Genomic DNA, 27,248 nt, shown 5'->3' with positions numbered 1-27,248 from the left:
GTTAGCATAAGCTAAAACGGCCATTCTTTCAAAATAAAGGTCTAAAGTTAAAATTTGAGGCAACAATGAAGCACGGAAATATTTTTTGTAAGAATAGGATGCTGCTATGAATGATAAAATTGCCCACAGTTTGCAGACAAAACTACTTTATGCTCATTAATACATGTCAAATAATAAAAATAAAAAACCGTAACCGGAAGCTGTGGTGGTACTACGACTAGCTTGACGCACTGACCCGGTCAAATACCGTCAAACTTCACCGACACCGTTTCGTTTTCTACCGTCTCTCAACGATGGAGCGGAAAGTTGCTCGGGAGTTTAGGCACAAGGTAAGATAAAAAACATTTTGCTGTTCGGACTTTGATGGAATATTCGTAAATGATTCTTTTTTTTTTTTTTTTTTTTTTAAATCTACCTGGCTGTTACCTCGCCGGCTCAGGTGTTTGTCCGGTGGGATGTTGCGCCGACAGAGGCCTACCTGACAGCCCCACGAAAAGAAAAAATAGTCAAGAATTATTTTTAAAAGGCTTCTTTTGAAAGAGTAGCTCCAACATATAATTTATAAAAGGTCTTAGGGACTCTCATCACGTTAAAAGCCGCATAATAAACAGGTAATTTTAGTTGCTAAAAGGTAAAAACATGCTTCTCGTGAATTGTTTGTGGTTAAAAAAAGAGACTGCAACAAGGTTTTGCTCTTCCCATAATTGTTCTAATTACGACACAGCATTTTTTTAAAGTTATGAATCTAATTTTAGACATTTCTGGATCTTCCTGTTTTCATTTAAAGCTTTAAAATAAGAGGCTGCTGTAGATTTTATCTGTTTTATTCCTAGCTTTGATAGCTGTTTTTGCGTGGGAAAACAGCACATATCCAACAACACGACATGGTCCATGGGCAGTAACAGAAAGGATTAATTAAATGTTATTTGGATCTATGATATGCAGTGAATTGACCCATATTATACTCTGATTTGTGTGGTTTGTGTTGGTACATTATGGCATTAGGTAAAGATAACTATGAGCAAAAGATAAGAGGAAGGGAACCTGATATGTTCAGATCACCAGTCAGCCATCTGTGCTGCAGGCAGGCGAGCAGGGTCCCATATTGTAAGCTCTTCACAAAGGGCAACTCAGCATTCGATAATGTGTTGGATATGAGCAGCTGAGCGGAAGACATGGGACAATTTGCGGGTTTAATTAGAAGCTGAGGGGACGACATGCCACAATCAGGCTTTGTTTCAGTTGGACACCTCATCAAAGTCGTTGAAGCTGTGTTTGTGGGATTGCTTGTGCCTGTTTTACTGTCCTGATTTGGTCAGAAAATTTGGATTTTTGTGTTGCTATAGGTGGTGCTTCTGCTATGTTTGTTATCTGACTGATGAGTGATCTCCAGCCGTTTTGGTTTATGGTGCCAAAGTCTGCATGTGGTTCAATCTGCTGGCGTGGTTGACTGTCTCAGCAAGAGAAACATTTATGACCGCCATAAAGACCATGTCACACACACACCCTATGCTGCTCTGTTGACCTGCCTTCACTTTAACCCCAACATAAAGTGATCCACAAGTGTCAGAATATTTTTGCGCGCATGTGTTTGGACTCTGTGCTTATTCAGGATGAATGGTGTGCGTGTGAATGTTGGGTGTGAATGCACATCTCTGTTTGTGTCTGAGATGTAAGGTGACACTGCTGACCTTCCTACTGCAGCCTCTCCTAAGCCCATTATTCTCTCCCAGCGGTTTGATGGTTAGACAAGAGTAGCCCTTTACACCTGCTGTAGTGCGAGGAGCCTCATCATCCCAAAGACGAGCTTTAACTGAGCTTTTTACCTTGATCTAAAAAAAAACTCTGGTCAGGATTGAGCCTCTTAAAATTAAAGCAAAATGTGCTACATCAGTGAATGGCCGAAGCGTTTCCTCAAAACCATCCTGCTGCAGCTGAGCCGTCATCAGGTTTGTATGGGACGGATGGTGTGGGTCGCCCCCTGTAGCGCTGACAGGACCACAGCAGAGGTACAGCGTCTGTCTCTGGGCTTAATGAAGAAGGATGGCACCAGATGTTTGTGTTGTCTTGCAGGTGGAGCTGCTGATTGAAAATGAAGCAGAGAAGGATTACCTGTACGATGTCCTCCGCATGTATCACCAGTGAGTACCGTCTGTCCCTGCTTGCTGTGTGTGTGCTGTGTACTTCTGTTTATGTACATATTTATGTGACTAAAATGCTGTTGAATAGATTGTATCCTTTAACAACTCCAACTTTAAATGGAAACTGATGAAAACTGGTTGCTTGTGGAGCCAGTGTGTTGACATGTCACCCTTACATTATCAAAATATTTATTAAAAAAAGATAGTAAAATCTAGGAAAATGCTCACACTTTTTTCTGGAATTACTTCTTTTACCTCCTTAGCTGCAGGTAAAATGATGCAGAAATTAGTTTCACCTTCTCTCTAACTTTTTTAACATGTTTGTAATGAAATTTTGTTGCACACAGACCTCCAGTTTAAACTGTGTTCTCCATCGTGGTTTCTGATAACGGCCTGGTGTTACAGGCCTGTGGAGGTGGGAGGACTGAGGGGGGAAGAGGGGGGCCTCCGGGTCTAGGTTTCAATTAATCTTTGTACAGAAGCAGAGCCCTGTGGCCCCATTGGTTAAGCCTCTGATCGGTTTCCACTGCACTCCGACAAGCCTGGCCAGTTATCAACAAAAGCTCTTTTTATGTCCAACCTCCATAAGGGGGCTAAAATGGCACGTATGAATAATTCAACAAGGAGGCCACATGGACAGATTTTGTACAGTAGCTTCTACATTGCTGCTTTAATTGCTGTTTTAATTGCCGTTTGACTTCTTTTGAATTATAACTGAGACTATTGGTTTGTCTTTTCCATCAGCATTTAGATTTTATACTTGTATACTTGTACTGTAGTGTTTTGGGCTTGAACAAGTGCACTGAAGTCAGGTTGAATGTCTGTGGTGGATGTGATATGGTAAATATTTGCATTGACTTTTAATTTGCCAGTGACTTCATGCGGGCCAGTCAGAGTCAGCCATCGGGCCGGATGTGGCCCACGGACCATACACTGCCCAGGTCTGGTCTAGACTGATGTAAAACTAACATTAATCACCTGTCACTCTCTCAGGTCGATGGACTTGCCAGTGCTGGTGGGGGACCTGAAGCTGGTAATCAACGAACCGAAGCGCCTCGGCCTGTTTGACGCCATCCGCCCTCTCATCCCGCTCAAACACCAGGTGGAGTACGACCTGCTCACCCCCAAGAGGTCCCGGTGAGTATGACGTGGCATTTATCAGTCTTTGTTTTCATACCGACACCATACAACATTTTCTGTACCTCACAAATACATACCTACATTTTTTTTCTGTCCTGTCCTGCAGGAAGCTGAAAGAGGTGCGTTTGGATCGGACACATCGGGATGGTCTGGGTCTGAGCGTCCGAGGAGGGCTGGAGTTTGGCTGTGGTCTTTATATATCACAGATTGTCAAAGACGGACAGGCAGACAATGTTGGCCTTCAGGTACGTATGAGTCACAAGTAACGTTTTCTTTTTGTTTCTACAACACAAAATGGATCTTATCTTCAGTACAATATATGCTCTTCATATGTAGGATCATTATTTTGTCTCTAAAGCAGCAGCTAACATTTGATATCACTAGTTTTAATAAAATATACAATACTGTTTCTATTCAGCTACGGAGTACACACGTGTATTTTAGTAAACCATGTTGTTTTACATAAGTGTGTTTATTAATATGTATATTTTGGAGGCTGTCAGTGTTGTGTTTGTACCATTGTGTTGGTCAAATTGTACTTTTTTGTGATCCGTCTCAGTGTTGGTGTCACAATACCAGAATCCACTAGGTGGTGTAAAGCACCACGTTTGATAAAAATCTCACAGTCAACATCATTTCTCTGTTACTGATAGTCCTGCTTTGTGCAGATTTATCTTATATGAAAGAGATTGCTCCTGTCATGACAGAATAACCTGAATGATGTTGTAATCCAGATCAGACTAAAGGCCCTCTTATCTCCATATTCAGTGTTGGATACAGACTTACAATAAGCCTCATAATGACACCTCATGCTCACAGGCATATTGAGATATAATTATTCATTATCAGTGCAAAATATGACGGGTAATTTTAAATGCATTCTATTGCTGGTGTCAGCCACCTTGTTAAAATACTAATATTTGGATAGAAACTAAGCAGAAGTAAATAAAATGCCTAATAGTAGTAAAACACTAAATGTCAAAGGCCGAATGACTAATCAGACAAAGCCACCAATGGCTCTGATGTCCCAGATCCACAGGGGTCAGGTTTACTCTGCGGAAATAAGGTGAATATTTTGTGTTGAGTATGAGTAGTTTGATTAATTATGAATTTATTTGGTAAAACATATGTGCATCAGTATAAACTGAGCATTTTTACCTACATTTGAGCCCAGTTTTTAAAACACTGGTAAATATTTGACCTGAGCATCCCTACTGAGAGTAGATACAACACAAGCAAGGATCTAGTCAGGAGAAAACAACCTGGATAAGAGCCATAAAACAAGTTCAAGTACGATAATAGGAGTGTGGTGTCTACAGGCAGTGCAGACGTAATAGGATTGATTTTTTATTTATTTATTTATTTTAATTTCACAGGAGTGTATAATTGGAATCATTTTTTGCAGAATATAGTTATTTTTCAGGTGTACACTGTTAAGACTGAAGCATAAAAACTAAACGTTTGACTGTAAACTAACTTTAACTAAGAAGAGCATCAGCTAAAGGACCTAAACATTTAACTGTAACTGGATCCCACCAACCGCCAGATCAAACTGTGTACAGTTTGTTCAGCAGACTTGAATGTAAATGTTGGAGTAGCAATAACCTCATCTGTGATCCAACTTGATGTAATAAAATTGAATGTGTCATCTGTAATCTCCCCTCTTGTGTTGATTTATAGGTCGGTGATGAGATTGTGCGCATCAACGGATACTCCATCTCCTCCTGTATTCACGAGGAGGTCATCAGTCTCATCAAGACCAAGAAGATTGTGTCACTCAAAGTTCGCCGTACGTCAAATACAAATTCAACAATAGTAACATGATTGATGAACATAACACTGAATGAAAATTAGTGTCAGTTATGTATATATATAATATGTGATATTTGTTTTACATTGATTTATTTTTTTCTGTGCAGATGTGGGCATGATCCCAGTGAAAAGGTAAGATATTATTTTTACTCTATGTTTGCTGTTGTTCCACAGAAAAAGTAGTGTTACTGTTTGAACAAGCAAGTGGGAAGTGACTTGGAAAAAACACTAGAATAACAGCTTTTTTTCAAAAAAATGAACAAAACAGAAACGAGACAAGAAATGACAAAAGCGAGAAACAAAATGACAAAAACGATAAACAAAAATGTGAATAAACCAAAACACAAACTGACAAAAATAAGGCAAAAAACAGAAGTGAGACAAAAAGGAAACACAAAAAGAGAAACAAAACAACAAAAATGTGAGACAAATGACAAGTTAGACAAAAAAAGACAAAAAACAACAAAAACAAGACAAAATATTACAAAAATAAGACACAAAATGCCAAAAGAACAATGAGCAATATAGTATTTTACTTTATGATCAAAACAACTTGTCATGGTCTAGAAATGATACTAAATTTATAGTTTTACAAATTTACAATTTGCGGTTAATGTCTTCTCTGTAATTTTGATACTTTACAATTTCTTCCCACGGGCCGGATTGGACCCTCTGGAGGGCTGGTTTTGACCTGCGGGCCGCATGTTTGATCCCCCTGGTTTACACACTTCAGATACCTTCTGAATATGTTTCCCTTCAAGGGGATTTCCAGAAGGTCTGTTTTCAGTGACCTGAATGTGGACAAAAGGCCAAAATACACATAAAAAGCTATATTTTAACCTCTTGACCTCTTATGTAAAGCTCATGTTGTTTAGCACGCACATGTAATGTCTACTGGAAACAATGGTTAAGCTTTAAATGACAATACATAAGCAGACAAATGAATATGGAAGAGAATCACTATGAATAAATGACAAAGAATAAGTTTCAGATTGACAGAATAATTCTCATTGCTTTATCTCTTTTCTGCAGCTCATCAGATGAACCCCTCAAGTGGCAGTTTGTTGACCAGTTTGTGTCTGAGTCGGGGGTAAGAGATTTATTTAGTTCCTCCTGCATGAGTGTTTGCTCAGCAGCCAGCTCACATATCTGTGTTTTTGTTCTGTCCCAGGAGAAAAAGAGCAGCGTGGCAGGTTTGGCGTCCGTCGGAGGGAAAGAGATTAAGGAGAAGAAGGTTTTCCTCAGTCTTGTGGGTACTAAGGGGATGGGCATCAGCATCTCCAGCGGTCCAACCCAGAAACCTGGTATCTACATCAGTAATGTCAAGCCGGGATCCCTTTCTGCAGAAGTTGGGCTTGAGGTGATTTCTAAAAGTCTTGACCTTAACACCTCTGACATTCATGAAACTTCCTGCTGTGAACTTAATCTGTGTCTCAAATTAAAACGTAGGTGGGAGACCAGATTGTGGAGGTGAACGGAGTGGATTTCACCAACTTGGACCACAAAGAGGTGAATTTTCAAAAATAATGTCAGCTGGAGTACAACAGTTATTAGCCACGTTTATGATTGGATGTTTGTTTCATTCTTCTGTCTTTATATATCTAAAAAAAGGCTACAGCACCATGAAAGAATGAGTTTTCAATTTTGCTTCTGATGCCAGTAGAAGTTAAGCCTCCCATCACTGCCGGTGTTTGTCTTCAGCTTAACTCACTGAGCTGCAGAACAAAATCTTTCCTGTGGCTGATATTGCAGTATTTAACAGTATTTGCCTGGAGCTGGGGATAATTCATACCCTAGTAAATACACATACTTCACAAAATGAATTCATTCTATTCTCTCAGTACATTCTTTGGTTAATATACTAATTCAAATTTTTTCAGTAGTTGTTTTTAAAAGTTAAGATTATTTAAAGTCTTCTGTTTTTGTATTTCCAGGCTGTGAGAGTCCTGAAGAGCAGCAGGAGTCTGACTATCACAGTTCTGACAGGAGCTGTAAGTATCCTCTAATGACAATTTTTCTCATGTAACTCTTATCCAGTAACGTGAATCCACTTAAAGTCACAGCATCTAACACCAGAGATTAAGATGCATATATTTGCATATGAGACTCTTATTCTTTGAAATAATAATTCTAGATCAGGTGACAGGTTTACTTTAAATGTTGAGTGTTTTAAGGTAAAAGGATTCCCACAGATGAAGAGTGAAATATGATAAATCACAAAGAACCAAACGTCTTTCATGGTATGATGCTGATGATTGTTGTGATGGAAATACAAAACAGTGCATATAAAATGGCTAGAATTGTTGCGTATATTGTGACTGGCATAATAAGATAATGTTTGATAAGAGGAAACCTTGAATCTGGATCTGATTAATTTCCCTGTGAGAAAATATGTTTCTATCAGAAAGTGAAACCATTAAGGGATCATCAGTCATTGATGCTGAAACACCAAACTTCAGTTTCCTCTCTTTTGCATTCCTGTGTTGCAATGAATAATGTGGCTGTTTGTTTTGGAGACATCACATTATCCATCCTGTGCCTTGGGCCGGCTGTCTGCAGGAGCAACGTTTATCATCAGTCAAGCCGCTCGGCAGGTTGTTTGCTCCGGGACTCAGCGTTGAAGACTTTGTAACAGAGACAAGCCGTCCCCTCTTATTTACTGTTTTCCTTGGTGGCTGCCTGATGCATTTATCTGTGAATAGGCCTTTGTCTGGACGTGCATAAACAGGGAACTCTGCAAGTAGTAGAACTATTTTATAGGCTTTTGTACCTACATGTACTGTAGAATCCAAACAAACACATTGAAATTGTCATATTTTCATGTAAACGTGGAAATAATCAGAAGGTTTGATGTAGAAACAATTTAAAACACAAGAATTTTTGACATGTAACAGGAAGAAGAAATATTTAAGGTTCTGCCAATTAGTGGCATTGAATCCTTTGTAGTAAAAGTCATATTTCTTGAGGTGTTTCCTTTCACTGAAGCAGCATTCAGATGACATGCATGATCTATAATCTATTTAATACGTGTTCAATCAAATTAACTTGTAGCTACTGTTTGTCGGTTGTAAATGTGACACTGCCTTAAGTTTCTAACTGTATATCGCTCACTCAGTAGCATTAGAGCTAAAGGAAAGTGTCAGAAGTCAAATTATTATTCTACGCAAAGAGCAGCTTTCTTAGCGTCAAGTCATGACTAGAATGAAAGATTTCTAAGTGGGCAGTGCACGAGACTGTAAAACACTCTGCAGAAACTGGAATAGTTACATTCAAAGCACGATTAGGCGGACCTCAAGTGTCAGAAGATTAGTACATTCAGCTCCAATCAGTACAAATCAAAAGAAGGCTGTCTAGGAGTGGTGTAGCGAGTGAGTGGCGTCTCTAAACCACTTCTGTGGAGGGAGAACAAGGCCAAACAATCTGCCAGGATTTCACGGTGGAGGATGAATCCAATTTTGGGAATTATGGCAATAACAGACGGGTGTATATAAGGAGACTAGCAAGAGGAGGAAAGGTCTGGCATTACATCAAACCCACAGCTGTGCTGAGGAAATCAGAATGTGGGTTTTTGAACACGCTGATTGATTCATGCTGAAGGATAATATCTCCAAACACACCTCAAAGCCTCAAAGACTTGAAGACCAAAGAGAGTTAACTGTCTTGAACGTTCCTCCACAGTCACCTGACCTTGTTGAACATTAAGGGGCACTTGGAGCCTGACAAAGCAAACCGTTACATCAAGAAGCTCTTTGGAACACTACTGTGATAAACTGTGTTGCACAGACTTGTAGGGTTCATGCTGCTCCAAAGAGATTCAACTTTTCACTAAAAATTTTAAGCTGTTACAAAATAGAATGATCAACTTGTACTTAAAACCAAAACAAGTGCAAAAAGGAAGCATCTGGAAGAACTCCACTGAAAATAATAATCACATGCCAAGTATAGAAGTTGCTTCCATGCTAAACGTGAGCATCAAAGGTGTTATAGGGCAAAAACTGACATCTCCTTTCTCTCCCTGGTCTGGGAGGCTGGTTTGGACTTGCCTGCCAGTCTCCAGAGCCAAAAAAAGTTTGAGGACCCCTGCTGCACATCATGCGTTTGCCTGATTATCGTCGCTGTCACCCTCTCAGGGCAGCGAGCTGTTTATGACAGACGAGGAGCGTCTGGCGGTGGAGGCCCGCAGGGAGCTGGAGCGGCAGGAGCTGATGCACCAGAAGAGGGTGGCACTGGAGACCAACAAAATCATTAAAGAGCAGCAGGACAAGGAGAGACAGTGAGTGAACAGCACACAACCTGTAATTAACCTTGACTTGACACGAGACAGACAAATCTTAGCAGTGCGCCAGCTGACATGTAGGAGTTAATCTGCTTTGTAATGCGTGATGCTGACTCCACGCTGGTTAGGAAGATTGGTTCCTTTTACTTTGATCTGACTCAGTTCAAAAAGATGTCACTTAACGTTTAAATCACAATTTATTAAAGTAAATATCCACAGGGGAAGGCCCTATTAATGTGGACGCTGCTCAGATATTTTGATACTATTTCTAAGACCATTTGTAGCATGAAAGTTTCTCCTTGTACTACTGAACCAAAAACTGATGCTAAAACACTCCATAAAGCTAAAGGGCATCAGATATGTAGATTTGGGTGATAATATCCCTCAGCTTTATGGAGTGTTTTAGTATCTCAGCTAAAGTTTTGGTTTAGTGGCCCTTAGTTTACTTCACTTTCAGCACTCCCAAACCAAGAAAGCAGAGGAAAGAGGGACTCAGATGGATATAAACCATGGATCTTAATGAATAGTGATGTTGCTTAGTGTATGCTGGATGTGCTAATAAACAGCTGTTTACTAAAATATGACCTATAAATAAGTCATTATTACTCTATTTTGACTGTTTACTAAATAACTTCATGCCCGACAAGCCACTGCATTTACCTGAAATCAAGGGCATTAACAAACCACAAAACAGGAAACATAAAAGTCGATTATAAATAGGATTTACTGACAGGATGTAACTCACTGATGTAAGTTGGACAAACATTAATATGAAACTTTATGAAATAATTAAATGCTGTCACTTTTTAACTTATGAGGGGAAAAAAATGAACAGGATCCATCCCAGGTGCAAAGAGCAAAGCAGTCAGACGTAGCTGATCATGATTTGCTCTCAGAAATACATAAAAGCAACAAATGGGTACAGCAATCGGTTTTATGGGGTCAAGAAGAGACTTAATGTCATCACCCAATGACAAATGTGTTGACTTTCATTCCCTTGATGTTGTCCTAAAATCTCTGTTTATTTTAGAGGTGGCCTCCAACATCATCCGTCAGTTAGCTTAGCTTGTGTTGCTCAGCTGTTACATCATCGCACAGATTTATGTTCACTTTACTAAATCACTTGCAGATTTCTCAGGCGCTTATAAATTCAGAGGACACACTCGATTTTCTCGGCGCTCGGATGCCAGCAACATCTGGGGATGAAATATGTGGTTGCATATCATGTGTTGCACGGTTGACACTCTAACAGCAGCCATAAACCGGATTAAAGTCATATATCTCCTGCTGATAGCTCTGTACACTAGCATGTTGTGTACAATGAGCTTTATGTTTACACCTGTGTGTTTTACGATGTGTTTCGCAGGAGGAAGATGGAGATCTCTCAGAAAGCTGCAGAAGAAGAGGAGCGCTACAAGAAGGAGATGGAAAAGTACACGAACAGTTTTCATTTTCACTGGCCGTAAAGTGCTTCTTCGGTGTTGTTTTAACTTCTGTGATAAATCTTCCACCTCTGTAGTATCGAGGCTGTGGAGAAGAAACACAACAGAGAGTGGGAGGAGGACTGGGGAACCAAAGACAGGCCCAAAAGCCCCAAGAGTCCAAAGAGTCGATCACCTGCTCCACCTGAGAGGAAATCCACCCCGACTCCAAAAGCCAAGGGTTCTCGTAAGGACACACGACAAAATCTTCTTCCCTCAGACGCATGAATTCTCTGTTTACTTCTGAACTTACTTCTGTTCTGCATCTCACCCGTGTTTCACCTCATTTACCTTTTTTCTCTGCATGCTTTGTGTCTGTCTTCCTGCCACCGCTGTGTGCTGTGCTGCTCTTTTTTGGCCTCTCCTCTAAGTTTATGAAGCCAACTCGTTCACGGAGGAAGACGAGGATGAGGAGCAGTACGGAGAAGTGAGTCTGAAGCCTGAGCTGTCAGAGTGATGGCAAACACAACATGTACAAAAATAAGTGCCAGATTTCCTTTGACAACCAAAATGTGGCCACAGGAGGCTGCTTTTTCAATTATTACTTCAGTTATTTAAATTATTTTATCACTAGAAGCTGCTGAAAGTCAAATATGGAGAATTAATTCTAGCTCCAGAACTCTTAAGATGCTGTTTGCATTTTTAATTTTGAGTGTGCTTCTGTGGTTATTCAGAGTACCTGAATGGAATTTATTCCTTTTTTTTCTCTTTGAGTGCTGTGTTGTGGCTCCTTTTTTGTGTTTTTTGGATCTAGTGTGTGTGTTTCTGTGTTTAATATTTGGTTTTAATGGAACTAATTATCGTGAGAGTGACCTGTGTTCATCTCCATTCTTAGCGTTTGGCTGGTTTTATCGATATGAGGGGAAACTGCCATCAATGCGCAAGGTACTGTCAGCTGTGTGAGCTCAGTTTGCTGTGAGAAAAAAGAAAAAATTGGTTTTTAACTAGTCCTTACATCGTCAGGATCAAGTGACAGTTACAAATTTGAAGATCTGACCTTTTGTCCTTAGATTTATTTACAGAGTGGAAGCTGTTTTCTGGGTTTTTGTCACACACGGTGTGGTGTCTTGCTGTTTTTGCACGTCACGGTGTGAGATATGAGTTGGCAGATTTGTCTGTCCTTTGCTATTTTATTTTGAAAACACCTCAGAAAGGAGAAAAGAAGAAGAAAAAGAAGAAAACATCCAACACAGACACGCTGCAGGAGCAGAGGAAAAGCAAGAAGGAGATGGAGTTTGAGCTGAAACTCGCCAGAGAGAAAGAGGAGATGTATGAACGAGAGAAGCAGCTTAAGATCAACCGGCTGGTTCAGGAGGTATGAAAAGAGGAGGGATCAAAGAGCAAACACTACATTCAAGTGGATGTCATGTAATATTCATATATGTGTTGCAGTTTTTTCCAGTGCAGCCCTGTTGTGTGCTTTGGTTGCTTGATAGCTGAGCAGGAATGAACCGCTGACTCTTGTTGTCTGATGCTGCTCGGCTCTACCTCTGCACCAGGTCTCAGAGACGGAGAGGGAAGATCTAGAGGAATCAGAGAAAGTGCAACACTGGGTTGAACGCCTTTGTCAGACTCGGTTGGAGCAGATTTCTTGTGTGGAGAACGAATCCCCAGAGGTACAGATTGAGACCTCCTCTGTCTGAACCTCTCCAGCAGTTGTTGTTCCAGATAATATTTCACTGTCATAAGTCATTTTTTTTTACCATTGCAAGGAAGAAAACAGAGCTCTAAAGGCATAATAATAATAATACAGGTCTACAATAATGTTCAAAAAAGGTAGATAACTATGAGCTAGTCCCCCAGCACAAAGCTTAGGTGGTTATTTGTCTGTGTAATACATATTTATGCTTAGAATTGATGGGACTGTTTGATATTCAGTCGTGCACTTGAGTTCATCCATTTGCATGAAGCAAAGGGCAAGCAGGTTGTATAAAAGTGGAAATTGCACCATGATTTTAGGCGTGTTGTCGCTCATTTGACTTTTAGATTTCGTGATTTGTCTCAAAAAAAAAACCTGTTAAACCAGGGGTGTCAAACATGGGCCCGCAGACATTAACTGCAGATTGTAAATTAGTAAAACTATAAATTTAAAATAATTTCTAGATCATGACAAGTTGATTTGATGATAAAGTAAAATAATTAGATTGCTCATTGTTCTTTTGTCATTTTGTATCTCCTTTTGTAATATTTTGTTTTGCTTTTCTTTGTCATTTGTCTCATGTTTTTGTTTCTCGTTTTTGTCGTTTTGTGTTTCCTTTTTGTCTCACTTGTGTTTTTTGTCTTATTTTTGTCGTTTTGTGTTTTGCCTTATTCGCTGTTTTGTGCATCGTTTGTGTCGTTTTGTCATTTTTGGTCTCATCTGTGTAATGTTTTGTTTAATTTTTGTTGTTTGTCCATTATGTGTCGCTTTGTAACTTTCTTGTCTAATTTTTTTGTCTCTTGTTTGTTGTTTGTTTTGTTTCGGGTCATTTGTCTCATTTTTTGTCATTTTGTGTCTCATTTTTGTCATTTTGCATCTCATTATTGTCATGTTTTGTCTTGTTTTTGTTGTTTTTTTGTCTTTCTTTGTCAGACTATTGTCGCTTTGATCATAAAGTAGAATGCTATATTGTTTAGTTCCAGATAGCTGTTTCTAAATGTTGTGTTCCTTTGTAGACACTGTGATTTGTAAGTTGTAATATATAAATGATAAACTGAGGCTGAATGTTGCTGAAATTGAGTTTATTTTTCTTTAGAAACTTCAGGTTGTTTATGATGTTTTGTAAAAAGATAATTCCTTTAATGTGAACATTTTTGTGCTAAAACAAAGGAAAAATTTGGAGTTGTGGTTATTTATAAGTTATTATGCTATGATTTTACTGGTCCGGCCCACTTGAGATCAAATTGGGATGAATGTGGACCCTGAACTAAAATGAGTTTGACACCCCTGTGTTCAACACTTTGTGAGGGCATTTGTAGCTGGAATTAACCCTTGATGTGAAACATCTCTCGTTTTATTGTGACTTTAAGCTCTCCCCGCCGCTCTCTCCTGCTTCTGAGCCGAAGGTGAAGCGTTTCCCGGGCGGCCTCCACCTGGCCACCACCGACCTGGACGACATCAACCTGGACGAGGTGGACCAGAGCCTGAAGGGTCCTCTGAAGAGACTGGCCCCCACCCAGCCCAGCACCAGCCACCCTCCCCCTCCCCTGCCTCTCCCTCCACCCTCCCCCAAACTGAACCCCACCATCCCACACTACTCCCCGCCTTCCTCTCGAGCGTCTCCCCAACGCCGACCTCCCTCCACCACGTCTACTTTAGCCAACAGGGGGCGCCGGCCTCGCCCTCAGCCTCACTCTTCTTCTCAACCCCTTCGCCCACCTTCCTCCCACTACCCTCCCCCTCCTCATTCCTCGCGGCCTCCTTCATCCCCTCAGCCGGCTCCACGGCCTCCGCCGCCGCCACCCCCTCCGCCTCCTCCACCCCCTCCGCCTCCCCCGCCTCCCCCACCACCACAGCACTCTGAGGAGCGAGTGGGCACCCTCAGAGGGTACCGCCAGCATCACCACCATCACCTCCAGCATCCCCCCAGTCCTCCAGAGCACAGGAGCGAGTGGGAGGCGGGCGGATACCTCCCCAGAGGAGGGATTTACTCCTCTAACACCAGTGAAATGTCCTACCCCTCTAGTCCAAAGGTTAGAGTTTCTCCTGTGAGAAACAGGATGAGTTTCTCCTGTCTTTAAGTCTTTTAGAGGGGTTGATTCTGAGAGTTTTTAGTTGTAAGTTGTGTCTCTTCTCAATGCATATGTTGGTCTGCATGTTGTTTTATGCGTCAGGATGTTTTATGCATGAACTTAGAGCAATACAACGTATGCATGGCTGACCTGGGCAGCTAGTTTTTACTGATGTGGGGCATTGCATGGTTTGTGGTGCACAGAGGTGATGAAAATAGGGTGGTATAGTTTGTCAGGTTTGCTTCTGAAACCGCAGCCATGTTGTGATATTTCCGAAAATGAGAGTGGGTCTGTTGGTGTGAGTTGGACTGATATTCCTGCAGTTTTCTGTATGTGCCAAGGGGTTGAAAGATTTATTGTATGTCACTGTGGTGCAGGTGATGAGAAATACGTCCCATGCCAGTCGTATTTCCAATTCGAGCAGTCCCCTGGTGAGTGTCTTCCTGTAAAAATGTCGGCATTTTCTCGCCTCTTGTGTTTTTTTTGTTAAATGTTGAGTGTAAGTTGTTCAATCCCATTAGAAGAAGATATTTTTTTTCTGTGAAATGACCTGACATTTAAATACAAACTTTTACTCAGCTGTTGCTTGGAAACCTGTACTTTCCCCGATAGCAACTAGCTCCCAGTCCCCCCAACCAGAGGCGTCAGACGGCCCCTGTTATGTCTAAACCCGTGATGCTGCCTCAGTCCCAGACCCACCGACCAGATCCACACAGACCTGCACTCCGTTCTGACGGCCTGGTATGAAACACATCACACTGCAATCATCACCGTCCTCCTGAATCCACCTTAACAGACTCGTAAAGCATCCAACACACTTTGCCAACGGTTGGCTGAAGCATTAATCTTCCCCTGATGTTCAAGTGCTGGTAACATTTCCAGCCATTTCACAGAACCCCAATCAGGGGCTTTTGTATTGTATTATGCACGTGACCACATCTTGTCCTTGCCAGAAACTCTAATGAAACCGGGCAGATTATTTATTTCTCAAGCTGTGTTTACTTAAGACGTGTCAACTGAGCAATCCTCTTTTACATTAACCATCTGCCTCACTTAATACAGTCACAGTGACACCTGATGACCACACACTTCTACCTCTGCAGCTGGAGGTAAAAATCCATAGCACCTGTGGTACCCTTCACCAGAGATGCAATTAATCATTCACCTTCGTCGTGGCACGTTTTACTCTGATCGAATGAGTGCACGAACTGGGGAATAAACTGGCTCTAAATTGCTTCCGCTCACGACTTTGCTATTGACGTTTTGGGATACACACTCGTACAATTTTTCTGCTCACACAGTCAACATTCTTGTTTATATATTTCTAAGTTCTTTTTTATGATAAACATAAACACTGTTGCTCATTTTCGTACTTTTCCAGACAAACTGTCCTGCTGCTGTAGCTCAATAAATGTGTAGATGTCAGTAGTCTGCAACAACTTTTAGGCTACATTTGTTTCTCTATTAGAATTAGAAATGGGTTTTTTTCACAGGGTTTGTTCATAAAATAACTCCTCATGACCTCAGATTCAGCTCTCAATGCACATTTTCTGATACTGATTTTATTTCACAGCTGTTTATTTATTAGAATAGTCTGTGTGCTTACCAGTAGTGGTCTCCTGTGGTTTCCCGTAGCGATGCAACAAATGGATTTTCAGTGGAAAATGAATCGACAAGAATTTAAATAGTCAAAACCATCATTTAATTTTTCAAGCAGCAGAGGGCAAATATTGCATGGTTCCAGGATTGAAAATGTAAAAAAAATTCTGATTTGCTTGGTTTTGTGTTCTAGTAAGCTAAATATCTTTGGATTTGGATATAGAAAAGACAGTTGGCTTCACTAGGATGAAATTTTGTAAGAGATTTATTCAAAAACAATCAATGGATCCTGAAAATAATCATGAGTTTCCAATCATGGAGGGCAACAGTTCAGAGTTGTTCAACCTGGTCTTCGGTTTCCATTTATAAAAACTGTTCCAACACCGAAGTGATGCTGTCTTGTCTGAAAGTCTGATCTTGTGTTTCAGCCTCCGGAAATGCTGAAACGGATGGTGCCTTTCAACTCGTCTTTTAAATCAAACAACAAACGACAAGTAATCCATCCCTCTCCCATCAGCTGATCTGAGTGCTTTTCTGCTTTTATCTTTCTTTTCTTTGTCTCCGTGTTAGCACTCAGGTTTGCTGGTGGTCAGCTGGAGCCTCAGTGGTCCTTTAGTTTCATCATGTGTCCCCTCTGTTGGCTGCATCGCTGCCTTTGGATGCAGTTGTGGTGCTTATGCATGACTGAGCTTTGATTGATGTGGAGCAGACAGTGGTACTGTGTGGGAATGAATGTTGAACTGTTTTGGTGTCATTGCAGAGATTAGTTTAAATATTTTACAGACAACAGGTGGTTTGATGTCAAGAACTGTTCTGTAAAGTTTCATTGAAGTGGTTATAAACTGTCTGTCTGCAGGAAAGGGTTTCAGTTCGCTTAATTTTATTAGATTCATCTATTATCCTAAATGCCATGTCTGTTAGATGGTTTTCGGTGATGCAGCTGCTGGCTCCAGCCACAATACATATGAACAAATGACACAAATGGGTTCATTTTTTTTATGTCCAACTTTGAGCGTCTGCATACAACAGGAAGTGAACTGTTAGATTAATGTGTGTTTATCCTGCAGGGAGAAAAATGTCTCTCTGACTCATCGTAGCTGAATGAATGTGGTGTTCTTTCTCTGAGAGCTATGTTCTGTTTCTTCCCCTTCATGTGAAATTAAATAGCTGTCCTGTTAGGAATGATTAGTGTGTGTGTATGTTACTGTGAATTATTCTAGGTGTAAGGCTTTAAAAGCCACCGTGCTTTTTGAAATAATGACCAGGGGCGTCTCCATGGTTTCCCTTCATTAAGAGCGACATTAGGCCTTTAACACAGAACTGATTGTCAAAGGAAATCTGAGCAGCACTTCATGCAGTGACCTGTAACACTCTAATGATCACAGAGATGTTGTGCTTCTTCACTTTCTGCTGACGTGTTTATCAGAGGTCATGACCTGCTTGTTGATTCTTTTTCAGGGATTTCAGAAACACGTGGAAGACTTTGACCCCTACTCCATGGTATTGTATGCCGGATCTTGTTAGAAACACAGGAAGTACGGTCAAAATGTGGAAATTCAAAAGAGAAAACGCATCCAATGTGTCTGAGATCCAAGCAGGAATGAAAACAAAATTTGTCTGCTACTGCACAACCATCATTTAACCACAATATCTGATGTTTCTGAAGATTATAAAATGTTTTCAACTAGCAGACCTTGAGAATTATGTTACACAAAACTACTTAAAAAATAGAGATTTCAATTTAAGATTTCTCATGAACTGAATTAACTTTAGACTTGTTACTTTGTTCACAGCTGAACTAGCCGATTACTGCTTGCTAGTCAGAATATAGTTGCTTAAATAAATTGAATTTCTGTGCCTATTTCCCTAAAAATCGATAATATATTTACAAATATGAACTTTTTCCAAGCAGCAGTCCTCTGTGTATTCATGTGTCTATGATTTATAACCCCTGCAGTGTAATTATTGGAGCTAAGCATGGTTTTATGTATGTTCAGAGAGCAGGAAGCCATTCTTTAAATCGCCGCTTCTATTTATTATTTCACTGCTTAATATGCAGCCACAGTTATATTATGCTTTCATCCCCAGTTCTCTCTTTGTTTCTAGTTCTCTGCAGACCAGATAGCCGGCCGAGATGTGAGACTGTTGAGAATCAAAAAGGTAGAAACAACTTCCACTTCAGATAGTTCATTGATAAGAGGAATCTCTTCTATCCATCAAGAACGTTAAAACATGACTGCTGATGGATTTTTTTGCCTGTCTTGAGGCTGGACAGCTGGACTTGGCTCTGGAGGGGGGAGCAGACTCTCCTTTGGGGAAGTTGGTGGTGTCTTCGGTGTATGATGGTGGTGCTGCTGATAAACACGGTCAGCTCGTTTTTCATTGTCAACTTTAAGACAATTTAATATCCATGAAAAGTTACTTTGAGATTAAGACTGTGTTCTGGTGTAGCACATGATTTACTCTGCAGCTGAATTGAACAAGTAGAGTTGTATAAGTATACTAAATACTATTCTAGTGTCATTTCTTCTCTCATTCACCAAGGCATGATTAAGTATACATCATTAAACAATCATTTTCTTGTTGATGTCTGCTCATAAAACTTTCCTCTACCTCTCCAAGTGGAAAAAATGCCGTCTCATTTACACCCACTTTCCAATTATGTTTAATATTTTATTCACCTCATTTAGTTTGGAGAACATAAGCTAAATGGATGAAACACATGTCGGTATAACACAACAAAATTCAGCTCCGTTACACAAACCAAGCTCACACAAGAAAAACCAAACATTACAAAATCAGAGAAGGTAGAACTGATCTCAGGACTGCTGTGTTATCTGGGTGTAGCTGCTAGTTTTGCTCATATCTCATTCAACATTGTATAAATGCAAGTCATACTGTGTCAAAATGTGCTTGTATTTATACTTCATTATTCCAACAGTGTTTCTGCCTCCACGGTGAGTCTAATGACTGGCAGTTAAACATCTCTGTTGTGTGTTTTTAGGTGGGATTGTCCCCGGGGACGAACTCATGGCGGTTAATGGGAAGATCCTGATCGATGCTACACTGACTGAGGGACAAAACTCTCTGGCTCGAGCCTGGAACAGTGGAGGGGTAGGAGTCAGATAGGAAATGAAATTAAAGGCTAACATTATTCACCTGAGCAGCTACATCAACGTTGCGCCTCAGTGGTTATAGTTAAACCTCCTGTTGTAGACTCAGACTGCTGGGATTCATGTTTTTGTTGATTCAGTCATTAACAAAATAAAAGTGTTTTTCCCTTCAGGATTGGATCGATGTTGTGATCGCCGTGTCTCCTCCGAAGGAGTACGAAGACGAAGTGTGAGCATTCCTGCTTCTATTATTTATTTAATTGCAGCATTTCGGTGCATTTTATGTGAAAAGCTAACAATGAACTATTGAAATAATGAGTAGTTTACGGTTTGTGGCTGGTGTATCTGTGTGTTGCATGTGTATGCAGCCCTAAGTCAGCATCAGTCAGTCCCACTGTGAACAGAAAGGTGTTTGAAGGCAGTGCAACTCTGTACAGACATGGCTACCTGCTTCAGCACTAGCCTCCCTCTCCTACCTCACCCTCGTCCCGGTAATCCACTTAGTCTTCAGACCTCTTCTTCTTCGCTGCCCGTCAGAGGGGATGTTTGGTGTGGTTTTCGTTTGGCCTCATTTTTTTGTTCTTTAGGACATGTGACAGTCTCCCTGTCAATCAGAAGCAACCAGAGAAAGTCAGCTACTTCCATGAAACATAAAAGTGACAGTTTTTGTTTTTCTCCATTTGAAATTCGGCCTCAAGGCAACATGTACACTCTTTAAGGACACAGCCGCGCTATTTGAGTAAAGACATTTAGAACTAACGCCATCAGTGACCCGTCCCACCGTATATCTGCCAAATCCCCACCCAGTGTGCCATATATAAACACGTATGTACATGTGTGGCCTCTGTGGTATTGTCCCATGTTGTCAGGTCATGGTCGCTTGTAAAAGCAGCGTAGGGCTTCTGCCGGCCTTCAGCAGTTGTTCTGATTGATGTTGTTCTGCGGGACTGTTACATGTTCTGAAACTTTACATGTTCCTGGTGTTGGATCAGGATTGTTTTAGAGGTTGATATGTTTAAAAATGCCCCAAAAAAAAACCCCAAATGGAAGGACGAGAATGTTTTATTTTCAGATTATGTTGTGTCTGTATTCCACCTGCATGCATGGTAGTCTGTTGTGCAGTGACTAAAGCAAACACAGAATAGTGCAATTGTTTTTTCAGTGTACATTTCATAGCAGTTGAACTACAGTAGCTTTTAATGTTTGTCTTTGTACAGTTGATGAAAGTAAATCTGACAGGATGACATGTTACTGAACAATTCTTCTCTCTTCTCCTGCAGGACGTTCTTCTAGATGAAGCTTTTCATTCTTGATTCTTTAAAGATTCACTGTCTCCGTACTCACAACAACACACATTCGCCCATAAACACAAGTTTTCTCTTAGTTTTTACTCTTGTTACTCTTTAAGATTGAGCTTCAGTAAATCTGCACTTTTATTGTCTTTTATTTTCATCTCCTCTGTCAAAGCTAGAAATGATCAACTTCAGTTAGACACAGGATCTTTTCTTAAATCTGTCAGTGAAAGAATGAAAGATGAGTTGAAACAGGCAATTTGTAATTAATATCACCTCCTCAATCTGCCTTTTCAAAGTCGAATAAAGAGCTGCTCAGATGAGAAATGGGATTCTGTTGTGCTGTTTCTGCTTCCCTTTATAAACATTATTTTACAAGTTAGAGACGCAGTGAGACAGGCAGCCTAAAGTAGCATTTCCCAAAAAAGCTTTTTCATTATTTACTTCATGGCCAGTTGACAGGCAGCAATTTTTCTAGCAGATAAGGCAAAAATTTGAATCTACACTGGGAAGAAAAAAAATAATCTGTAAATTTATGTTACTTGTTTTTTTCACAGATTTTTTCCCTGTAATTTTAATGTCTATGTAAAATACCTAAAATAAACTTATAACTGAATAGTAACATTCGATTTGAATATTTTTTTTTACTTAAAAAGACTATTAAAATACATGCTCAAATGTATTGTAATTTTGCAAATATTTCCTTTTTTTATTAGATGAAACGGTTGAATTCAAGTTTAATACTGTAAATATATTCATAAAAAGATCCAGATACATACATAGTATTGGTTCTGTAATTTTAGAAAGGTTTATTTCTGGTAAATGACAAGGATGATTACAGAGAATACACAGCAAAAATATTGCATGAATGTGTTTTCATCAATGTTATATCTATAAGCACTGATAACCTGTGAAAATATTGGTTTTTTTGTGTCAAATATATCATTATATACTATTATATATTATAGACAATTCCCTTGTTTTTACACATGAAATATACTTCATTAAACATTAAGAAGCCATAAGAAAAATAATACTCATGATCTTGTGTAAAATTAATGTAGAAAATTTGTTTTAATCATGGATGTTTTGTTGTTGTCCCTGTTGTTGGTATTCCAGCTACTAGAATATTACCTCTTTGTGCACTTTCAATCCTGCAGATCTTTTCCTTTGTTTGTTCTTTTGTCACTAAAATGAGCACGTTTTCATTTTCCTTGCTTTATAAAATGTCTAAAAATAAGGCTACATTCATTTTTGTGTAATTTTAAATCATGACTTTCAGTTAAAATATAAGATTTCTTTAAAACTGTCCATTTTAAGGTAGGTACACAATATTTTAATAAACTAAAATGAGCTTGTTTTAATTTTCCTTACTTTTTAAAGTATGCCTCCATCCACTGCTATGTAGTTTTAAGTCATAACCTTAACTTACAGTATAGAAATGTGCTTTAAACTACTATTTTTCCCATTTTTTGCTTATTTTAAGGTACGTAAACAGTATTTTACTGAAATAAAGTGAGCTTGTTTTAATCTTTCTTTCTTTTAAAAACATACATACATCCATTTTTATGTAGTTTTAAGTCATAGCTTTAACTTACAGTATAGAAATATGCTTAAAACTATCAAACTTTTCACATTTTTGCCAGTTCAAAGAGGTATTAACAATATTTTACTGAGCTAAAAGCAGCTCGAGGTCATCTTCTGGGCCACTTCCTGCTTCTTCATTTTCTCTGATCTGCTGCTTTCATCATCTGCATCGATTTGCTTGAACCACAGGGAGCCGTAGAGTTTCGTAAATTAAATGTCCACAGGGGGCAATGGTGCTCCTTGTTGAATATCGAGCTGCTGTCTTGACTCAGTTCATAATTCTGCTCAGTTTAAACCTCAGTGTCATTAAATGGATCCAGGTCAGATCCTTGGAATCTGTGTGGGAGTTTGGAAAATCGAGCTTTTAGGTTAAAGGAGAAAAAAAAGCCAGTAAAAGAAGATGCAATGCGTGCAGCTGATCATGTAATGCTACATGTGTGTTCCTCTAAGCATCATCCCACTGGTCTCTTATATAACCGCTGTGGAGTCATTCACTGGTTCAATGTTGCAAACGTGACGAGATTCAGCGTCTCATCGACCGTCGCTGTGTTCGGCTGCTGCTCTTCAGGCTTCCCGGTTCATGTCAGGGTCCAGAGGTGGCCCCTGGAAGATCTGCCTCCTCCTTTTCCTCCTCCTCCTCCTCCTCCTCCTCCACGGTCCCCGGGTTCAGCACCGTGGACAGCTCCCAGCCTCCGCCCGGGGAAGCGACGCCTGCTGCCGGACGCTCAAACCGCGACCAGCCGGTCACCGGGAACACATGAGAGAGCGCACTTTGGGAGATTTACCCTCATTGTTGACCATCCAGGCGACGGATGTGACGGTTCCGAGGAGTGTTTCTGAAGTCAGAGAAGGAACGAGACTGCAAACATGATCTCTCGATACAAACCGGTAAGAGCTGCTGGATCTGTGTCACCTCAGATTTCATTTTACACATGAGGGCTGCACTTAAATGCACAGCTTCTTTTTGAATTTTTCACTTCTACACACAGACATGCGCACTGGAGACACGTTTGCATTTAAATGCATGCGTAGTTTTGCAGGCCTGAGCTTGAAGACAGCTTAAATAATAATGTTCTAGTCATTTTAAATGTTGTTTAGTCAATGAAACCCCCCAGTGTGTAGCATATTGTAATGGAATCATGCATGACTGACTTTCATCTTGAGAGTGTGAGATATTTGTGGAGAATGCTCCTTCATCTGTGACACCTACTCACTTTTAATTCATTGTGCACCTTAAATGCACAGCTTCTTTTTGAATTATCTCACACGTGCACTGGAAACCCATGTTTGCACTGAAATACATGCACAATTTTGAAGGCCTGAGCTCGACAGCACCTTAAATAATTATGTTCTCGTCATTTTAAAGGTTGTTCAGTCAATGAAACCCCAGTGTGTAGCATATTGTAATAGAATCATGCATCATTTGCTTTCATCCTGGGCAAATTTGTGGTGAGCGTAAGATGTTGGCCGTGCTGGTTTTGTGCTGTTAACAAATTATCACAGCCAGATGGAGAGCGTTTTACACCAAGTAACCCCCTCCTCATTCCTCGTTTTCTCCAGGAAAAAAAGGTGAGAAACACACGTACCAGATAGATTCCACAGATTAATTCATCACTCATCTTTAACCCTCACTTTTACTCCCACAGGCAAGATCCTCACACTCCTTCCAAACGCTTTCTCCTGCTAAGCCTGTTATGTTTGCTTGGTCTGTATCTGGAGTTTTATGACCACATAACAGCAGCTCGGTTTCTATTTTGGGGCTGCTCTGATGTTTAATATTTTTAGGATTGCATTGCTCTTCATGCGTCATGTGAAGATGATATAGATTTTTCCCTTCTTTGGGTCTCCCTGAGTGGCTGCTGCTCTTCTTCTCTTCATCCCTGCTGATGTTCTCCCCAGGCCATTCTGTAACGACCACGGCTGCTGTCTGATGTAGGGCACCACAGAACTCTAACCCAGATAGTTACACCAGCTGTAGGGAAGGATAATAATACGGGCGGCGCTTGGTGGTAAATTGATCTTTGATTGAGGCTTTGAAGCTGACGGTTTTTATATCCCGAGAGATCTGACATAATATCCTGTAATTCTTTGTTGTGCTATTGATTGAGTGGTTTAGGTTGTTTGTGGAAACAGCTCAGAGTGGGCAGGGCTGCAGTTGCTCCAAATTCCTCATCACGGGTGTTGAAATGAAAGATCATCTGGAAATTCCTCGTGTCCAGCTATGCCGGGTGTCCCTTTACGTCTTCCTGTACGTTTCAGTGCTTCCAAAATAACTGCAGACCTTTGCTGGATATTCAGCTACACCTCAAATGATAACGCATTAAAGCTTAAAGTAGACTTCAGCATCTCTGCTTTGCTTTGTTTTAAGGCTTTAGAAAAAAACGGGGAACTTGCATGCATGTCGGTTGGAAAGGGCAGAGCTGCAGGAGTTGCCTTTGTTGCCAGATTCCTTCCTACTGCAGCTTTAATGTTTTTTTTGTTTTTTTTTTTTAAAATACTTTTTGGACATTCTCTGGTTACGTGTTTGCAGTGGAAAACAACACTGCTGTCTTTCCTGTCTACAGGTTTACATTGTGAACATGAATTATCAGACCTTTGTTTACTTGCATAGACACATGACAGCATTCACACAAGAAAAATACAGTTTATTTACCACATATTGACCAGGCTCTCCACATGAAAATCATTCCACAGCTACTAACACTTTTGCTGTAATCAAATAAAAAGTATTTTCATTCTATCTGACTTAAAACCATGGATTCAAAAACCTAATGTTCTGCTTTATGCACTATAAAAATGGATATTTTTTGACAGTTTTGAGTATAGTTTCTTGAACAACTTACTGTTATTTTACTGATTTTCTGTCTTTTATTAAATTACTCTTAATAACTAGTATAATCACAGAGAAAAAAGTATTTCCCCTCACATATTAAGCCTTAAAAAACAGGCCAAGCTGTGAATAATATCAATATAAAAAAGCTTTTTTTTTTCAACAAATGGCGAAAGCTTCTTTGTCAATGTTTCACTGTATAATCACACAATTTTTACTGTATTTAAATCAGCCAAAAAGATAATATTTCACAAATATTTTATGTTGTTTAAAGGAAAAAACATCTATAAATAGTAAATATTTTTTACCTTTTATTTTACAGACTTTCCCTGTGTTGTTAAATTACAAATATTGACTATAAAAAATGTAATAAATATGGTAAATTTAAATTTGTTTATAAATTTGTTCTTTTTGTTCTTTTGTGTAACCATAAAACTAAACTTTTGCTGTATTTAAGTCAGCTAAAAATATGATTTTACAGATATTTGCCATAATTTCCCCAGTTTTTTTACAGTTTTTTTAAATGTTACAGTAATGAATTGCCAAATTTTAACTGCATTTTTGTGGAACTGCTTTCTTCTGGTGTACCTTCCCTGTTCCTAGAAATGCTGTGCTCTCTAACGTAAAGCAAAGTTATAAGAATCTCCAGTGACTCTCAGGGAAAAGGCAGGAGATTTACAGCTCAAGGTTGTTCTTTATGTCTAAGAGCTCTGACAGGAGTTTGTCCCTGAGCAGTTTTTAATGGATTTTTTTTTTTTTTTTTTAAAGAAAAACGTCTAATGGAAAATGCGAACCTGCAGCCAAACATTTGGAGTTTTTTATTATTGAATGTCTGCTTCCAGTGACTCACCGTCTAGAGCACCAGTATGTTTATTATTTGTGCCAGCCTTTCACACAACGGCAGAACTACGGTCATATATTATATTTTACATCATTACATCACAGCTGCCATCCAGGCTTTTAAAACAGCAACGTCTGAGCTGCTCAGTATATTTATTCAAGCGTATCTGCTTGTTTCTATTACATGAAGGTCAACATGATTACATTAACACAAATCATCTTAACTACTACAAAAATGCCTCCAGTCTGTCCCTGCTGATAGACGGATTATTCAAATCTGCTTCTCTGTGGGACTTTGCTGATCCTCTGTTTGAATCAGCTGCCATTGGTTGGTGTTGGGATCCCTCCCTGCAGAACCGGACTCATGCTGCATCCATCAATATTCATAAATATTACATGCCTCTGTTTTTCATGTGTGAAGCCTGGTTATTCAGTCACTGTGCTCTTTCTTGCTGAGCTGATACGATGTTAATAAATGAATAAATGGATGGAATTATGTAAGTCCTGAAAACGTGCTTTTGGGATTTAGATTTTAAGCTCTTGCTCATGCTTGACACGTACCTCTGTGTGGCTTTTGCACTGTTCCTCCAGCAGATATCCCCCTCCTCTCTCTCTTCATCATTCATAGTACCCTCCTACCTCCAGCGGCTCAGTCCAGCTCTCCTGCTCACTCTGCCCCCTCTTCTCTCGTCTTCCAAGGTCGGCTTTGAGCTCTCATTTGCAAAGAGACAGGAATAGCAGGTGCACCGCAGAATGCAGCCGCTGCTCTAGCTGCGTGTGTGTGTGTGTGTGTGTTTGTGTGTGCGTACGTTGGAGCGATGTGAGCATGTCTGAAAGCATTCATTCCAGTGGAGCTGTGTAGCGCTGAAGCCTCAGCCTTAGAGGATGTCTGCAGACTGCAGGCAGACGGGATGCAGATGTTTCTCACCGGCATGGAAGGGAAAGCTGCTTAGACGACCGGAGAGGAGAGGGAGCTGCTGCTGCTGCTGCTCTGGACTGTGACTGATTCTGACCCTTTCTTCCTCCCTCCTTCCCTCCGTCTCCTCTCTGTGACTGGAGCTGATATTTGGGAGCTGGATTAGAGAGGGGACAGGAAGGAGGTCACTCTGGGAATTACTGGGATCTACTGGAGAAACAGTCCCATTTAAAAAGACAACATGCTCTGAGAGGCTCTTCTTTTAAATCCCTGTCTCTCCTCTGTCTCTGTCTCTGGCCCTCCTCCTCTTCCTCCTCCTCCTCTTTCGTCCGGCCGGTTCCCTGCAGAGTCCCGGCTCCACCATGTCCTTGGCGTTCTGTGGGAACGAGAACAACTCGGTGGCCTATAACGTGGACGGGGGCGTTCTGAACAACGGCTGTTTCCTGGATGCGCTCAACGTGGTCCCACATGTTTTCCTCCTCTTCATCACCTTTCCCATCCTCTTCATCG

General features: G+C 40.3%; 2 protein-coding genes and 1 long non-coding RNA gene across 10 annotated transcripts in view; 2 read left to right on the top strand and 1 right to left on the bottom strand.

Moving 5' to 3' along the window:
- The first annotated feature begins 232 nt into the window (after positions 1-232).
- Positions 233-20,897, top strand: ush1c (Usher syndrome 1C). Of its 4 annotated transcripts, none has more exons than XM_023262405.3 (20): positions 234-329; positions 2,074-2,141; positions 3,135-3,278; positions 3,388-3,526; positions 4,962-5,070; positions 5,201-5,225; positions 6,126-6,183; positions 6,265-6,453; positions 6,543-6,602; positions 7,028-7,084; positions 9,224-9,366; positions 10,736-10,801; positions 10,889-11,037; positions 11,222-11,277; positions 17,619-17,660; positions 18,267-18,320; positions 18,427-18,526; positions 19,165-19,274; positions 19,447-19,502; positions 19,642-20,129. In XM_023262405.3, exons 1-20 carry the CDS (start codon positions 294-296, stop codon positions 19,733-19,735), a joined length of 1,755 nt encoding a protein of 584 aa, XP_023118173.1. In that variant the 5' UTR covers positions 234-293; the 3' UTR covers positions 19,736-20,129. The 4 variants fall into 4 exon arrangements, 3 of the variants coding, with proteins under 3 accessions (XP_035800421.1, XP_023118173.1, XP_023118174.1); XM_023262406.3 differs by lacking the exon at positions 19,642-20,129 and adding an exon at positions 20,554-20,897 and having other exon boundaries at positions 236-329; XR_002745680.3 differs by lacking the exons at positions 17,619-17,660; positions 18,267-18,320; positions 18,427-18,526; ... (1 more) ...; positions 19,447-19,502; positions 19,642-20,129 and adding exons at positions 11,686-11,735; positions 12,001-12,165; positions 12,350-13,015 and having other exon boundaries at positions 233-329.
- Positions 20,318-27,228, bottom strand: LOC129348257 (uncharacterized). The gene is made up of 2 exons (XR_008600754.1): positions 26,384-27,228; positions 20,318-22,988 (listed from the first exon to the last, which is right to left on the bottom strand). It is a non-coding gene; the product is annotated as an uncharacterized LOC129348257 (long non-coding RNA).
- Positions 22,898-27,248, top strand: part of abcc8 (ATP-binding cassette, sub-family C (CFTR/MRP), member 8) — an 85,304-nt gene continuing 80,953 nt past the window's right edge. For all 5 annotated transcript variants that reach the window (XM_035944527.2, XM_035944526.2, XM_055008202.1 and 2 more), the window contains exons 1-2: positions 22,898-23,040; positions 27,086-27,248. In XM_035944527.2, coding sequence (XP_035800420.1) covers positions 23,020-23,040; positions 27,086-27,248 — 184 coding nt within the window. In that variant the 5' untranslated portion in view covers positions 22,898-23,019. The remainder of the gene's footprint in view (positions 23,041-27,085) is intronic.

The sequence above is a fragment of the Amphiprion ocellaris genome, chromosome 3, assembly GCF_022539595.1.
Source record: "Amphiprion ocellaris isolate individual 3 ecotype Okinawa chromosome 3, ASM2253959v1, whole genome shotgun sequence".
In the NCBI taxonomy this organism is placed as follows: domain Eukaryota; kingdom Metazoa; phylum Chordata; class Actinopteri; family Pomacentridae; genus Amphiprion; species Amphiprion ocellaris.
The sequence above is the reverse complement of the archived record's forward strand: the minus strand, read 5'-3'. Positions and strand labels throughout refer to the sequence as shown.

What these genes read in the sequence shown, in the direction of transcription:
- ush1c (XM_023262405.3), top strand. Translation starts at nt 294, where the DNA reads ATGGAGCGGAAAGTTGCTCGGGAGTTTAGGCACAAG. An exon ending in GTCCTCCGCATGTATCACCA is followed by an intron (nt 2,142 to 3,134) that starts GTGAGTACCGTC and finishes TCACTCTCTCAG; the next exon opens with GTCGATGGACTTGCCAGTGC. An exon ending in GACTGTTGAGAATCAAAAAG is followed by an intron (nt 18,321 to 18,426) that starts GTAGAAACAACT and finishes GCCTGTCTTGAG; the next exon opens with GCTGGACAGCTGGACTTGGC.